At 44.7% G+C, this 17,614-nt stretch overlaps 2 protein-coding genes across 2 annotated transcripts in view; one reads left to right on the top strand and one right to left on the bottom strand.

Moving 5' to 3' along the window:
• Nucleotides 1-17,614, bottom strand: part of LOC131125146 (pyruvate carboxylase, mitochondrial-like) — a 215,252-nt gene that overhangs the window by 41,726 nt on the left and 155,912 nt on the right. The window contains exon 13 of the mRNA XM_058066386.1: nt 54-198. Within this exon, the coding sequence (XP_057922369.1) occupies nt 54-198 (145 nt within the window). The remainder of the gene's footprint in view (nt 1-53; nt 199-17,614) is intronic.
• LOC131125147 (leucine-rich repeat and fibronectin type-III domain-containing protein 4) overlaps nt 15,384-17,614 on the top strand; it is a 28,338-nt gene continuing 26,107 nt past the window's right edge. Inside the window, exons 1-2 of the mRNA XM_058066387.1 lie at nt 15,384-15,928; nt 16,533-17,277. The gene's annotated coding sequence lies outside the window, so the exon portion shown is untranslated. The remainder of the gene's footprint in view (nt 15,929-16,532; nt 17,278-17,614) is intronic.

The raw sequence follows: 17,614 nt of genomic DNA on the forward strand, positions 1-17,614 counted from the left end.
ATGATGGACTACTGCACATGATGCACATGACACGGATGGTCTGCGGGCCTCACCCAGATAGTGCAGCAGCTTCTGGGCTCGGTTCTGGGTGGGCTTGAGGTTGAACAGTTCCTGGTTCTCATCGATGAACTGCGTGTCCACGGTGGAGTGGAGGAACTGATGGTTGGAGAAAACATTCTGGAGGAAGGGAATGTTGGTCTGCAAGTGGAGAGAAAGGAAGATACACATTTGAATTTTTCCACTTATGTTGCCAACAGGGCGGCACGGCGGTCGAGTGGTTAGCGCGCAGACATCACAGCTGGGAGACCAGGGTTCGGTTCCACCCTCGGCCATCTCTGTGTGGAGTCTCCCTGGGTTTTCTCCGGGTTCCTCCCACATTCCAAAAACATGCTAGGTTAATTGGCGACTCCAAATTGTCCATAGGTATGAATGTGAGTGTGAATGGTTGTTTGTCTATATGTGCCCTGTGATTGGCTGGCAAGCAGTCCAGGGTGTACCCCGCCTCTCGCCCGAAGACAGCTGGGATAGGCTCCAGCACCCCCCGCGACCCTCGTGAGGAAAAAGCGGTACAAAATGAATGAATGAATGAATGAATGTTGCCAACAGGGCGGCATGGCGGTCAAGTGGTTAGCGTGCAGACATCACAGCTAGGAGACCTAGGGTTCGAGGGTTCCACCCTCGGCCATCTCTGTGTGGAGTCTCCCTGTGCATGTGTGGGTTTTCTCCGGGTTCTCCGGTTTCCTCCCACATTCCAAAAACATGCTAGGTTAATTGGCGACTCCAAATTGTCCATAGGTATGAATGTGAGAGTGAATGGTTGTTTGTCTATATGTGCCCTGTGATTGGCTGGCCACCAGTCCAGGGTGTACCCCGCCTCTCGCCCAAAGACAGCTGGGATAGGCTCCAGCACCCCCGCGACCCTCGTGAATGAATAGAAAAATGAATGAATGAATGTTGCCAACAACTAATCAAGTCCCAAGGTTGTAATACACTCAAAAAATAAAAAAAAGTTTTTTTGCACCTGTCAAATATTGTTCACAAAATCTTCACAAAGTCTAAATCTGTTAGCGACTGCTTTTCCTTCACTGAAATAACTCATCCATCTCACAGGTGTGGCATATCAACACGCTGATTAGACAACATGATTGTTGCACAGGTGTGCCGCTGTATGGCCACAATAAAAGGCCATTCCAAAATGTGCCGTTTTATCCCACAGCACAATGCCACAGATGTCCCAAGTGTTGAGCGGGAGGGTAATAGGCATGCTGACTGCAATGATGTCCACCAAACAGCCACCCGAGAAGCTCATCTTCATGCTCAATGTTCTCATTGAGGGCTCAAGTTGACTTGAGGGGGCACATGATCACATTCGATGGTGTGGAGCACTTTGGAGTTGTTCTCTTAAAGAACATTCCAGGTTTTTACTGTACAGGTCAGACGGCTGATGGCATGTATGGTAGGGGTCGGCAACTTTTAGCATCCTCTTCCACCTTTATTGGTCCAGTCCTTGACTTGACACATTTTTCATATTCTCATTCATTTTTGTTTATTTTTTAATTGGTTTGATATTTTTATGGGGCAACACGGTGGACGAGTGGTTAGCGCGCAGACCTCACAGCTAGGAGGACCAGGGTTCAAGTCCACCCTCGGCCATCTCTGTGTGGAGTTTGCATGTTCTCCTCCGGGTACTCCGGTTTCCTCCCACATTCCAAAAACATGCTAGGTTAATTGGCGACTCCAAATTGTCCATAGGTATGAATGTGAGTGAGAATGGTTGTTTGTCTATATGTGCCCTGTGATTGGCTGGCGACCAGTTCAGGGTGTACCCTGCCTCCCGCCCAAAGACAGCTGGGATAGGCTCCAGCACCCCCGCGACCCTCGTGAGGATAAAGTGGTAGAAAATGAATGAATGAATGAATGATATTTTTATGGATCTAACGGTTCTTTCGTGTATTCTCCATCTGTGAACAGCTTCCCTCTCCTTCCCATCTCATATGCAGCCCAGTGTTGCCAACTTTTGCCATTTCTTCGCTAAATCTGGTGATTTTCCAAGCCCTCTTGGTGACGTAGTATATATTCCCAAAAGTGACAAATGTAGGGACTGGTATTTGGAGATGTAAAAGTGAATTTGTGTATTGGCATCATATGTGATGTGTTCCAGTTGCTGTCAACATCCAGCCACTTTGCATATTGAAGAGGAGTGAACCAACATTCCGCTGGTCTGATAAACTGTATGTGAATGTGTTCCACTGCGGCATTTCCACCCCAGGTTCCACTCCAATAGAATAAAACTGCACACTTTGAAGTGGCCTTTTATTGCGGCACACCTGTGCAATAATCATGCTTTCTAATCATCTCGATGTGCCACATCTGTGAGGTGGATGAATTATGAATGCTCGCTATCACAGATTTACACAGATTTCTGAACAGTACTGGAGAGAGGTAAGCCTTTTGTGTAGAAATAAAACAACTTTTAGATCTTTGAGTTCAGGTACAAGTACGTACCATGACGTGCTTTGTTAGCTTGCTTATACTAACTTGTTTTATCTTGCTACAATGCACAGAAAAGAGAAATAAATGTGTTTATGTTTCATATAAGTATTGTAAATGATTGCCAAACGTCTGCCCTGCATTTGATGGCACAGAGAAAAGAGTTAACAGTTATAGTATGAGTCCGAATTATCCAAAAATGTCTTTCCATGTAAGCCACAGAGTCGTCTTAAGTGGCTTCACACAAAAAAACCAAACCCCTGCTGCTAGTCGACCCAGCCTGCCTTTTATTTAGAGCGCTCAGACAGCTTGGTCCCCAAAGACCCCCTGGGTATTGGGTAAAAAGAAGCCTCTCCTCTAAACCCACGAGTACATCATCCGCCTCCGTGTCTATACAGCCGTTGGAGGAATAGATCATCCTCACACACACTGAGCACACACAGGAAAGCATGAGACAGATACAGCATCTTGGCTAGTTATCTGGCACACCTGAGGTGATTGGAGACAATTGTTTCCGCCATCACTCAGAAATCCCCCTATTAGCAGGTGCACTAAATGCAGCATACATAGAAAAAAAATACAAAAATAACGCAGGTCATTAGCAAGCCCGTGAGAGCGCCATGGAGCCCAGCGATGGATGTGCTAAGGCAAGGTGGTCATGCCAACACACGCCACAATGAGACGCAATTGTCCCATTAGGTGGCACCCACAAAAAAAATTAAAGCTCTAAACAGAGGAAAGTGAGACAAAAATGTGTCAGCTTTTGAAGCAGGCAAGCAAAGAGAGCATTTCTTTTTGCGATGGTGTATTATTAGGACAGAGAAGAAGACAGCATGCCAAGCCTGGGGCAACAAGCAGTGTGGACTACAAGAGAGAAAAAAAAAATGCAAAAACTACAATATGACTCCACTATTCCATTTATAGGCCATCCCATAAAGATATTATGAGAATGTATGCTACTCATGCAGATAGCTGTCTCTGAGGACAAACAGGTAACCTACAAAATATCGATTTGGTCACATTTCATTGCATCAAAACTCCACTCTGTAATTCGGCTAACAAATCCAGAGCCTATCCTGTCTCGCTCTCTTTATTTTCTCCCCCGTGTAGAATCCTTCCTCCACAATACCACAGCAGGTTGGCGTGATGTCATATGGTCATGTGACACAGAGTGGCCAGTTATGCCTGTTTTAAATATGGTGTGTGATTCTTTTATCACTGGTTTTTATGCTGCGATTCAGCTTGTCATGTGACTAGTGATGTTGTTAATTATGTTAATTATGTTGTTCCATGTAAGAGCAAGCATCCTACACACTCCTCCCAAATGGTACAAATAACATATAAATGAAAGTAATTAATATACTTTCTGATCCTTCGCCTCCAAACAGGAAACCGTGGAGCTTTTCTTCCATAGAACAACGGCATGAAAGTAGTGAGACCTTTTGTCAGTTATACAGTCCCTCTGTGGGTGGAGGCGGGGCTGCTAGCATAACACAGTGAGCAAATGAGTGTAACGCAGTTGAAATTAAATCAGTAGATTGCAAGGTATTGTCATATTTTTTATACACTTATTGCTTCTACTTGAATTATATACATATATTCTTGGACAATATTATTTAGGAACTGCAACAATTGTAAGTGATAATAGTAAGTAATAATAAAATTATTTATAATGCAACTGGGGCGGCACGGCGGTCGAGTGGCTCGCGCGCAGACCTCACAGCTAGGAGACCAGGGTTCAGTTCCACCCTCGGCCATCTCTGTGTGAAGTTTTCATGTTCTCCCCGTGCATGCGTGGGTTTCTCCGGGTACATGCTAGGTTAATTCACGACTCCAAATTGCCCATAGGTATGAATGTTTGTCTATATGTGCCCTGTGATTGGCTGGCGACCAGTCCAAGGTGTACCCCGCCTCTCGCCCATAGACAGCTGGGAAAGGCTCCAGCACCCCCGCGACCCTTGTGAGGAAAAAGTGGTTGAAAATGAATGAATAATGCAACTGGTGCTACTTAGTAACAAATTGTCTGCACACTGGAAACGCTATTTATAGCTACCAGGGAACTACTTAATATACATTGCATGATGGGCTTATTGGAACTTTTGGACCTGTTAACCAGGCCAGATTTCATTGGATTGCCATCTTATCGAGCAGGCCTGCAGCATACAGAAGAAGCCATACCTCTACCACTCTACGCTATTGTACTACTATTGCTTTGTATTACTGTGCTACACAATCACATAAATGACTGTGTGTGCTGGAATAATGCAGTACTTATCAGTACATTCCGAGTACACACTTTCTACAACCTCAGTAAAGTCTATTGCATGTTCAAGATGCATATTAGCCACTTCTCAAGGTCAAATGGTGATAGAACGAGAACTGGAGTTTCCCAAATGAATTATGTTGATGAACTTGATTTTATTGAGTTTTTATTGGCCATTAAGCCACTGTATAAGGCCAAAACAATGATACATTTGAGAACCATAAATCCACTGACTGGCCAAAGCATTCGGTACACCGGTACACGCCAAAGGGACCCTCAAACAATAAATGAATGCAAACACAGGTGTTGCTAATGTGTGCATTATTGTCTGCCGCTGTTAATGAATAAAATAGAAATGCTATGAATACATGGAGCTTTGTCCTTTTGCACGCTACTGTATCAGATCAATGTGTTCATTAGTACACGGCTTTGCATGCCTGGTGGCAGACTGCATGAACACGCACCTTTCTTCTCATATTTTACATCACACACTTATTTAGCTCCCCACGACAGACACCCCTTCCCTGATTTGGATGCGCAGTAACATCCGTTTGGATACGGCTCTCAGAGTTTATGCTGGCTGCATACAAATTAAGCATACACATACACACACACACACACACACACACACACTGCCTCTCCCAAAAAGCTTTTCAGTCAGATAAGTGTATCAGTGGCACATCCCTCAACCCCCCCCAAAAGATGACATGGGCTTACAAACTGGCCTCATGTTTATTCTCAAGGAGTGTTGCGTATCATCAGATAAGGCTGCTCTATTGCCACTTTGCCCGCAGACACACACTCTGCTTGTTGCTTCTGCTGCAATCGACATTGCTGCCTGTCTTTGACAGGTGCCGCACTGCAAAGTGCTGCTAACTCTTGCAAAGGCAAATTTGCCATGACTGGAATTGCTTGTGAGATTTTGGGTCATGGGAGTTAGCTGGTTAGCACTGTAGCTCCAGTACACAAATTCACTACATTCAAACATTTACCACTGGGGACTCATTTTAGACCAGCCATCACCAAATGGAGGATCTCGGCCTGGATCTGGACCCTTTATGGACCCATGACCAATTAAAGTGAAATTAAAATATTTTAACATATAATCAAGCTTGCAGACTGATTGCAGCAACAGTTTGCCGGCGCAATTATTCCTGTTATTACGGTAAACAGTAAAACAGTATACACTCAAATCCATTTCCTATGCCACTAATATTCGAATAGAACCATGGCTGGCTCGAAAGTAAGAAGTTGATCGGGTGATCGGGTGAACATTTAACATAAATGCAATTTAGGTGCCAAAATAAATTTGAAGGCAAAATAAGGTCGGGAATTACTCAATTTTAATTGGAGACCCCTGTTTTAGACCCTTTTTGTACAGTTTTGTATCGTCTAAATGCTTCAAACACAGAAATGATTGAGAAGTAAAAACACAGAAACACGTGCAATAGAAAAATGCTGCAGTAACATAAGACGCTGAAGGATGCAGAAGAAAATTCTGCAAATTCAATCCCCAAAAGCAGCTGTATGAGAAAAAGGCTGCAACTTCATGGAGTTAGCCAGGCTACCAAGGGTGCCTGACCTTTAAAGACGTGAACGAGATACCCAGAAGTAAGTCAGTAGAATGAAAAGGTACACTTTTCTTTGTTATACTTTTGACCATACAATTTCATTGTTCTATAATACTGGACAAAAATGGCATCTTAAGTCTTTGAAGAGTGACATCCCTCTGTTCTGGCGCCCCTGGTATATTTACTAACTTAATGCTCTCTCTCATGCAGTGGTTTTAGGGGCTTGTGCCTGTTTTGGGCATTTGCAGCAATTTTCTTTTTATTTGTTTTTGATTCTGCAGCTTTTGTGATTGTAGCATTGTTACGCTGTTTGTGTAGTTTTGGATCTTTCCTTGTGTTTGTACGTTGCTTTGGCTTTGTCCGCCTGTTGGCCACTTTTGTTTGCTTTATGCATTTCCTATGTTTCCTACGCTGGTAAGACCAGCCATGTTGTTTGGTCTAGGGACAGCGCCACTGAGGAAAAGACAGGAAGTGAACAGAAATGGAGGTAGCAGAGATGAGGATGCTGAGGTTCTTATTGGGAGTGACCAGGATGGATGGGATCAGGAACGAGTACATCAGACGGACATTACATGTTAGCAGCCTTGGAGTTAATAAAGTCAGAGAGGCCAGAGTGAGATGGTTGGGATGGTTGAGATGGTCCAGAGGAGAGATAGTGAAGATATTGGTAGAAGGATGCTGCCAGGTTGGAGGCATAAAGGAAGACCAAAGAGGAGGTTTATGGATGTAGTGAAGGATGACATGAGGATAGTTGGTGTGAGAGAGACAGATGCAGAAGACAGGGTTGGATGGAGGACATCAATTTGCTGTGGCGACCCCTGAAGGGAAAAGCCCAAAGAGAAAGACGACGAAGACACATTTCCTACATTAAGGCATCTGATGAAGCAGGGACATTACAAATGAAATTGCAGCAATCACCTGATCAAGGACTGGAGTTTCTTCAGCAAACTTCCGAATAATTGACCATAAGGTGCCACAATCCTAACTTCCTAAACACAAATGATGGTATTTAGTGCCAAAAACTAGTATATTTATTAGTGTATGGTGTAGGATCATGACTGGGACACCCCAGCGGTTTTCTTGCAAGTAAAACATTTTTTTGGTACAATTTCCGACTAAATATTTCATTATGGTTATCATGCTCATTATTTGCTGCAGTGGTTAACAGTTTGTATGTTGCCAGAACTCCTTAAGGCAAATAATCCGAAAAAGGGACAAGGGCACTTTTGGGTCTGACACACGCCTGATCTCCGTGTCGGCCTCCCAGCACTAACACCTCCCCTTCTGTGTGCTCCCTCAGTGATTAGGAGCTGAAAGGAGGTGCTGTGAGGTCATTCATCTTTTTTCCTCCGTCTCAACTCAGCCCCATCTGTCACGCTGTAAACGCCAGCACACACGTGCACGCACACGCGCAGGATGCAGCCACAAATATAGCGGAGTAGACAAGAAACAAGCATGCACATTAACATATGAGGCTTTTATAGGGAGCCACGGGCGGATCACAAGACAACATGAAATGCATGAATTGGAAGTACTTATATAGACACACGCACGCAAGCACTCACGTATTTATAAATACACAATCACACAGTCAATTCTACAGTGCTTGGTCCCAGCTGGCTGCTAATAACTCAGCTCAGCATCCACTGATTGGCTGGTCACACGGTCAGCAGGGGGTCACTGAATGTGTTCACTTGAACTTTGTGTAAGTGTGTGTGTGTGTGTGTGTGTGTGTGCTTAGTTACAGGAAAAAACAGCTAATGTGTGTTTCTCCACTGTTAAAATAGAATAAATAGATGCGCTAACCACCATTTCATTAGGTACACCCACACACTTTAAGGCAGGTCTTATTAACTCAATTATCCTGGGGGCCTCATTTGCAATGAACTATCATTCTTTTTTGGGATTTATCCTATCTAATGTTATATTTTTACACTCTTACCTCACCACAGCATAAATATCACAAATTATATGTAAGAGTTGAAACAGAAATTCATCCTTAATAGCAGAAATAGTAACATTAATTGACAGTGTTGGAGATATTTAGAGTGGGAAATAAATGTGTCATACTGAGATGTGGTTGTGATATTTAGCTTAGATGTGACAGCTGGAATAGGCTCCAGCACGCCCGCGACCCTTGTGACGATAAGCGGTAGAAAATGAATGAATGAATGCTTGCAGCGGCAGTACGGCGGTCGAGTGGTTAGCGCGCAGACCTCACAGCTAGGAGACCAGGGTTCAATTCCACCCTCGGCCATCTCTGCGTGGAGTTTGCATGTTCTCCCCGTGCATGTGTGGGTTTTCTCCGGGTACTCCGGTTTTCGCCCACATTCCAAAAACATGCTAGGTTAATTGGCAACTCCAAATTGTCCATAGGTATGAATGTGAGTGTGAATGGTTGTTTGTCTATAAGTGCCCTGTGATTGACTGGCGACCAGTCCAAAGACAGCTATAGGCTCCAGCACCCCCGCGACCCTCGTGAGGAAAAGCGGCAGAAAATGAATGAATGAATGCTTGCAAAGAGACAACACGTCTTGATGCAGTTCCACAGGCAGCTGTCCTTGGTGCTGACCCCTCTGCTGCTGTGTACAGCTTACAGATAAAGAGACAAAGTCCGTCATTGAGGGGGATGACAATAGATGAGAACACCTCAAGCACTCAGGTGCTCAAATCTTTAAAAGAGAAACTAATCCTTTTTTTCCCCTTCTCTCTGAAAGTGACGAAACATACAATCCTTTCTTAAGTGTGACGTCAAAATGCCCGGCAGCAACACCCCATACCGTCTTTCCAGCTCAGATTTACCCCTTAGGTGCGGCGTAGTAGTCTTCCCGCTAAGAGCATGTGCAGCGTGTGTCAAAACATGCTAATTTGCCAGCGCTGCTAAAGTTCACTCCGCTCAATCTTGTGGAGGCTGATTGGAGTCAATGTGGTGGTGCGTGTGTTGGAGTGGGTGGGGGGGGACAAGAACGTGACGATAGAAATAGAATAGTCACTCAGATTTGTCCATAATTACATGTCATTGCCATGGCAACGGATGTTAATTCTCAAGTCTGGCCTTTTAAGTGTACCGTTCCAACAACTCTACCGGAGATCGAGTCCAACTTTGAGAATCCATGTCATTGTAACAGCTTAATTAAAGATGCCGGAGGTGTCAGCTAGTGAGAAACTTGAGTCAGCTTTTTGGCAGCATTGTCTTGATGAGCGCTCTGTGGGCTGTAAATAAACTTCAAGTGTGATACTTCAAGTGACAAGCTCACTTTGTGAAAAGAAAACGCTCTTTCTCCCACTGTGGAAAACCTCTTAATGTGTTGTCTGATGGTGGAACAAACTAAGCTCAAATTGCTTTGCTACAGTAACCAAAGCCCAATGTAAAGTCGTGTGAGATTAGATAGATAAGCCAGTAAGAGTTAAGCAGAAGGTAAAGGCCAATCATCAGTCCTCCTTCCGCCTTTATTCCTGCTGTAAATCCCGCCAGTACATTATGCATGGCAAGTCACTCTTGGAAACATTTGCCTTGCATCTTTGATTTCCCCATCCGGCCGCCACATCCCTGAAGTAATTTCTGCTGTAAAATCGGAGTGTATCCGTCAAGCTTTTTAACACGGAGAGAGCCACACAGACAAATGAAAGCGCCACAGTTTTTCACTGACCACTTCCAAGCGGCGAGGAAAATATCCTGGCAGCAGTCTGCAGTCTAGTCATTTAGGAGAACATAGTACTAATCATAGCATAGCACAGATAAATGAAGTACAACGACATGCACATTGATCCGAGGACCAAGCTAGAAGGCGTGGCTTCCTACTCTGGCGTGTCCTTGTCTTTTCATTACGTTTGGATTGAGACAAATAGATGAGAACCGCCCTCAGCCTCCCACTCCAAAGCATTTCGCTCCAACATCACAGCTGAGGAACAGTGTGGATGTGTGTGGCGACCATGCCCTGATTTGTATGTGCAATCATGTGAGCCTGCCAACCTCTACCCGATTGTGTGCATATTTAAACCTGCTGTGTGTTTATATTGTGTGCTGGTTAAAAATAGTCTCATGTGCGAAGTGTAGAAGCGAATGATGCACAGGTGTGCAACAATATTTGCTCTGCATCCTTTCATAAGTCTTTTCTATTTAGTCAGCAGTGGAGGGTTTTCAAACATGAAGCCTTTTTAAAGTCATGCCACACCATCTCAATAGGATTCAGGTCAGCATATTTTGTTACGAATAGTAGGCTGCATTCAACAACAAAACATTTTCTATAAAAATGCAAGTGAGGGCGTGATGACTGTATTTTTTTGCCAATGAAGTCAAGACACAACTAAATCACCACAGCAGCTCTTACTTAGAAGTATAAAATAGCATATGAAAACAGAAGAAGCAAAATAATATTCAAAAATGGAGGAACATGATGTCAACAAACGAGCGTAGGTTCAAAATTCATTATTATCGCCCTTTGTCGGTAAATGCGCAACATCGACAACTGCTGATTTAAAAAAACCACAATCACATTAAAGGGGACCTATTATGCTTTTTTCCACTTCTTTGACCTATAAATGTAGTTAGAATGTTGTATTCTCATGTTAAACCATGCCAAAGTTTCAGATAATGAGGTTTGCACATTTGGAAGTGAACCTTGAAAGACGTTTGGGATGGCTCTAAATGCTCGGTTTCAGGGGGTGTGGTAAAATTGTTCTTTTGTGATGTCACAGCAGACGGGCTTCCTTACATGAGCGTGGATGTAAGTGGGCTAGGCTCTCTGTTTTCCCCAAAGCTCTGCTTCTCTTTGTATGAAACAAGCTCAGGCAGAAGCTATTGTATTTGGTGATTCCCACCAAGAGAAATATATTTTCATCTGTCAACGGCATTTCACACAAGACTGTTTTTGTGAACGGGAAATATCCACCAAACTATTGCTAAAGCCAGAAGCAAGGCGCTCGCACCGGAAAAGGTGTATTAATGTCGGATACGCCGTGTGTCCATGGAGGTGGAGAGTACTACAGTGCTCAGTCTGGAACACGGTAGTCCCGCAAAAAATGTGTAATGACCACATTTTCTCCACAGATGTTGTGCCAAAATTGTCTGCAGTTAGTAAATGTGGCGCCATCACGTCCAGCTTCTGAGCTCCACAGCACCAGTGGTACCTCTGACAAAGTGTGCCTGACAATGAGTGCTCCGCCTCAGGCAGGCGAGGTTGAAAGAGCACCAGCGTTGCCTACTCTTTGTATACGTAAGTCAGGGGTCTCCAACCAGTAGATCATGAGCTGCCAGTAGCTCCTAAACACTTTTCAATTAGCTCTTCAAAGACTTTATTCTTTTATTATTAACTCCTATACTCACTAAATTAGAATGTGTTGCTTGTAGTAGTTTGGATGTTCTTTGGCAATGTGACCAATCAGAGCGGAGTGGGTGTGCTTGGAGGTGGGCCGTGGGTGGAATAAAGGCCGTTTTAGCGGGAAGCACAAATACGTTTTCCACTTTTCGGACCTATAAATGGCATATTAGTAAAAGTTGTATAGCGCAGCTGTGAGAGTGCCCGATCCAGAACCAACCAGAGATGGTTGGTTCAATTCCCAATTTGAGCTCAAGCTACAAATTTACTCTTATTTTCATTCTACATTTTAGCGTATTTCCACAGTGTTTCAGCCCAGCTTTGGCTTCTGAACGGCAGTTGGCAGTAGTCAGGAAATAGTTTGGGAGTGTGACCAATCACAGTGGAGTGGGCGTGCCCACAGGCGGGCTATTAGTGGAATAAATCAAAACAGGCCGTTTGGTGGGAAGCACAAATCCAAGGAAATACAGCTGGAATAGGTGCAGATTCTGGAAGATCTACAACGTTTTCTATGCGGGTTATTGTGTGTAGCTGCTCTATAGGAGTCCACAACTCAACACAGAGTGTTGAAACCTAAGCATAATAGGCCCCTTTTAATACTGATATAAAAGACATCACAAGTAGCCCCAATAACATGAGCTAAAACCATGCATAAACCGATAAGTAGCTCCGTAATGAGATGTTTTTCTGCCCTGACGAGTGAACTCACTTCATCTATCAACGGTTCATCCATGTTTCCACAGAGCAAGGTCGCCCCCCCCGACCAAATCCACTGGAGGTTGCATTAATTGTGAGCCAACGAGCCAGAAAGCAGAACATGTTAATGGGATATGATTGGGTTGGATGAGGTATCAAACCTCTCGCGCCGAGGGAGGTCCAAAAATACTTTTGCCTCACCACAGGCCAAATAATTACTCTGAGTGGAAAGGGAGGACACAGGGAATACTGACACACTGGAGAAGATGGAGAGATAAACACTGCAAGACACACAGGGAGATATTCAGTGGATGAAAATGAACTCCTGGGGGGAAGAATTCATTCATAACAAAAGCAAATCAGTGTCTGCTTTCTTTCCATCCACCTCGGTGATACCTCATCACCACATGCTGACAGGCAACGTCAGCGAGCACTCGACCGCAACATCTGAGTCTGATGTTAAAGGTTCTCACCCAAGCAGAGTGTATACACAATGATGCACCTGCTTCCATTTAACATCCATCTCTGGCTTTGAAAGAGTGCTGGCTACACGTGTTCCTTCCTTGCCCCGCCGACTCAAATCCATCCTTCTCTAACCCCGCTCTTGCAAGCTTATCTCGCTAACGCCCTCAGAGAGCTTTCCTCTTCTCTGCTTCATGCCCCCTCTTCTCATCGGCCCCAGAGTAGCTACAGGCGGTAAGAGCTTGTCTTCCCCTTGTCCAACCTGCCCACTTTCATCTCCCAGGCTTCCTCCATATGTCTGTCATGCCATTTCCTCCCCTTGACCCTCTGATGGGAGCACGGGAACTGCTCGGATTTTAATCAGGCAATGGGGCCGAAAGTTGCAAAGAAAGACTATACTGCATGAGTGAAGAAAAAGAGTTAGCTATACTCGATGGCACAATCCCAGTAATCGCAAAGAGCAATCAGTTATTGATGATTAATGCTTCAGGAGTTTTGTCAATAATGTAGAATTTGATCCAGCTATTTTGGTTTTTTCATTACATGGCATGGCAGTAATCCAATAATCCAAGACATCCAAGTCATTAGACATCTCATCTGCAAAAGTGCGTGGCATTGTATGGCTCTCACCTTGAGTACAAGTATGCGTACGCAACTCCGCCTCATGTCAAACCCTCTCCACACCTCCACTTCACCATCAACGCTCAATGCAAAGTGACACTGAAGGAAGCTGCCATATTTAATGACACTTGATTGCATCGTTACGGTGGCCGCTGTGGGAAGACAACGAGGACAAAGAAGCCGAATTTCACGGTACTGTATGTGGAAAATGTATAATAATTGAAGGACACAGGCGTGGCATAATCAAAGAAAGATGATTGGGCGACACTACATTCACTGTTCTCATTGTCTTCACATAGATGGTTATCACTAATTAAGCAACAATGTTGCTTGTCCAATTTTGTGACTTTGGCACTTAAAGGGTTAATCAATCATAATGTCAATCACACTTCTGTGAAATCAAACTGCCCACCTTGGAAGCATCACAGATTGACAATGAATTTCACATACTGTTGTGCAAATGGAATAGAACATCCAACTATGTAAAGAACTAAGTATTTAAAGGGGACCTATTATGCGTTTTCCACTTTTCTGACCTATAAATGGCATATTAGTAAAAGTCGTATAGCGCAGCTCTGAGAGTGCCCAGATCCAGAACCAGAGATGGTTGGTTCAATTCCCATTTTGAGCTCAAGCTACCAATTTACTCTTATTTTCATTCTACATTTTAGCGTATTTCCACAGCGTTTCAGCCCAGCTTTGGCTTCTGAACGGCAGTTGGCAGTAGTCAGGAAGTAGTTTGTGAGTGTGAGCAATCACAGTGGAGTGGGTGTGCCCACAGGCGGGCCATTGATGGAATAAATTAAAACAGACCGTTTGGTGGGAAGCACAAATCCAAGGAAATACAGCTGGAATGGGTGCAGATTCTGGAAGATCTATTAGGTTTTCTTTATGAGTTATTGTGTGTAGCCGCTCTATAGGAGTTCACAACTCATTACAAAGTGTCGAAAAATGAGCATAATAGGTCCCCTTTAACTTTAACTTAAACATTTCAAAAACGTATATATATAAAAATATTTGTCCTATTTCTATTTCTTATTTAGTCTATGTTTAGTGTTCATAAATGCACAAGCATGAAACTACTGCATAAGTTGGGGTAATCTCAATTTCAAAATCCATATATTTTTTAAGTCAAAAGTAATATTTTATTTTTTATTTATGTTTTATTTATAATCTGTGGTAATTTCCTAGTAGGCTGCATGGCGGACAAGTGGTTAGTGCGCAGGCCTCACAGCTAGGAGACCCGGGTTTGATTACCCCCTCTGCCATCTCTGTGTGGCGTTTGCACGTTCTCCCCGTGCATGCGTGGGTTTTCCTCAGGTACTCCGGCTTCCTCCCACATTCCAAAAACATGCTAGGTTAATTGGCGACTCCAAATTGTCCATAGGTATGAATGTGAGTGTGAATGGTTGTTTGTCTATATGTGCCCTGTGATTGGCTGGCGACCAGTCCAGGGTGTACCCCGCCTGAAGACAGCTGGGATAGGCTCCAGCACCCCCTGTGACCCTCGTGAGGATAAGCGGTAGAAAATGAATGAATTAATCTCGATTAATCAAAGGAATAGTTGGTGGAATTACTAAAATACCTGATAGCTGCCGCTCGAATACTCATTAAGGACCATGTTGTCAAAGAGCTACATTTTCATACATTCCAAATCATTATTAGCTGAGTTAAAAAAACGTACTCCTTCCATTAAATTCCCTCTCTCTAATTCTCCTCCTGCCTGTGTTGCGGTTCAGGTAAACAAATGCCCCTGACTCGCTATAAAAGAGTAATATGATATGGAAATAGATCAGTGCACCACAATTAGCCTTAAGCTACCTCCAGTATGTGTGCCTTTTTAATTAGTTTCCAACACAGCATTTTCCATCCTCCACATCATTCCCATTCTTCTCCCTCTCCTCGTCTGCACCCCCACGACAATACTCCATATGCCTCTCTCTCTCTCTCTCTTTTTCTCTGTGTGTGAGTCTGTGATTGGCGCCAGCAGGGACAGACCGCACTTCCGTCCTCTCCTGTTTCTCTGAGGAATAGTCTAAACAAGTGGATAAGATGCAGATGAATGCCGGGAAGACGTGACTAGCAGGAAAAGGAATTTCAGTGGAATACTACTCTGAGGGAGAGAAAGTGAGAGAGAGAGAGAGAGAGCGAGAGCTGGCTCGTCTCTTGTTCTTCACGGCCTGCATTCACTACCTGTTCTGTGGGATTAACACGACTTAAATTTCAATCAGCCTGCAAGCCCGACGGAAGAGCGACAGAGGTGGCAGACAGAGCGCCGCAGCTGTCCAGACTGAGCCAGGGAACGACCGACTGGCGGGGAGGGAGAGAGAGAGCGAGGGAGAGAGAGAGCGAGAGAGCCAGTGAGGGGCTTGAGGGGGGTAAGTGGCGGCGGGGGGGGAGCGAGCGATGGGTGTTGTTCTGCCGCCGAGCTGAGATAGTGAGCGTGTCGCAGAGATGGAGATGTGACAGGCTTCTGTAGTCGCAGGTGGAATGATCCGGAAAACAAGGTTAGTACGTCCATCTTTTCATCTAGCATGTTAGATAAGGATGAAAGTGGCTGAAAATGAGTCCAAAAAGGGGATGAAGGGAGACAAAATAGCCGTATTGCGCTTTTGAAGTAGCAAAGTAAACACCGGAGGAGGAAGAGAAATCATCTAGATGTTCTCTGCGTGCGAACAAGAGCAGCTCCTGATATCCAGCAGGAAATGTTAGGCAGGCAAATTACACTTTGAGCCACAACGAACATCATCATAATGAGACTGACTTCTTCTCGGTGTCAAAGATGATTGACAGGTCCACTTTTCAACTGTCTGACATTCACAGTGCAGATCAATAGCCTGCTTGTTCCGTTAGCCTGTGTGTGTGTGTGTGTGTGTGTGTGTGCATGAATGCACTACTTTGTGCGCTCGTGTTTCGGCATGCAGAGAGACGTTAGGAGGTGTCCCAGGACTATTGATTGCGCTGACAGACAGGTACTGGAGCCAGGCTGCCAAGAAGCAAGGCAGGATTTAGGAGGAGACGATAATGGAAGGAGTGCTTGCGTTGCGAGCTTGGAGCGAGGTGTGACAACAAGACGACACTTCTTTTTTCTCTCTCTCTCTTCTTTTGTAGGTTTCTAACCCGCCGAGCATCTCTCCAAGGTCATACGGTAAAGAGAGAACGAATGCAGCCGAGGGGACTCGAACTGCAACAAAGAACCCCAGTGACACTCCCCGGAAGTCGTTGAAGGAACTAAGTGGCGTGAGAAAGAGGAACTAATTGCATGGAGTCATGGAGTGATAGAAAGGGAGACGCAATCCCAAAAGAGCAATGAATAAATAACCACGACGACGGCCGGGATGCGTGAGGATGGAGCGGGCGGAGGAGTGAGGGGGGCTGCAGAGGCGAGGAAGAGACGCTTCCTGGACGCCCATCCTGACAGAACTCAAGCCTTCAGGATATAGACACATCCCATGCGACCATGAGGTGGTCAGATCAAGGCCTTTGAGAGGATTTCGAGAAAAGTGGATGTCCCCCCCCCCCCTCTCCCATTAAACTGTGGTGTCCACCCCAGACTACCAGGCCGTGGATGGGGCCAGGAATTCTGAATTTCCCAGGTTGTCTTCCTCCATAAAAGCTTTAAGAAGTGGAATTTCTAAAATCCGGCTGACCCAAAGTCACCGTCTTTTCTTGAGCGGACACATACACTAAAACGACAGAACCCCCCCCCCCCCACATGAAACACCCCCCTCTTCCTCCTCTGGGTCAACATATGCAAAAAACCCTAGGGAGAGATACCGCATGTGGTACACACACAACAACAGCAACCTGGATAACATGTGCAGCTGATTCCAGTTGTCGAGCACAGACGTTACAGGTAAAGCACACACACACAAACGCACACACACACTAATGGTAGACATATATTGGCAGAGTAAAGGTGAATCCATGTACGCAGTTAGCTCTCTCGTACTGAATTATTGAGCATGTCAATGTAGTGAACACTCATTGGAGAGGGAACTCTATGTTCTCGTTACAACGCGAGCACACACATCCATACGGATGCGTGCACACGCACACAACGCACTGTGCTAAAAATAATAAACATATGTGCATCCGTAACATACTAATGTCAGTGCACTTGTCGTGTGGGTTATGTTTATCCCATTCTCCCCGTTTCATCCATTTCCACCTTTAATAAACTTTGTACTATA

This window comes from Doryrhamphus excisus, chromosome 3 (genome assembly GCF_030265055.1).
Source record: "Doryrhamphus excisus isolate RoL2022-K1 chromosome 3, RoL_Dexc_1.0, whole genome shotgun sequence".
In the NCBI taxonomy this organism is placed as follows: Eukaryota; Metazoa; Chordata; class Actinopteri; order Syngnathiformes; family Syngnathidae; genus Doryrhamphus; species Doryrhamphus excisus.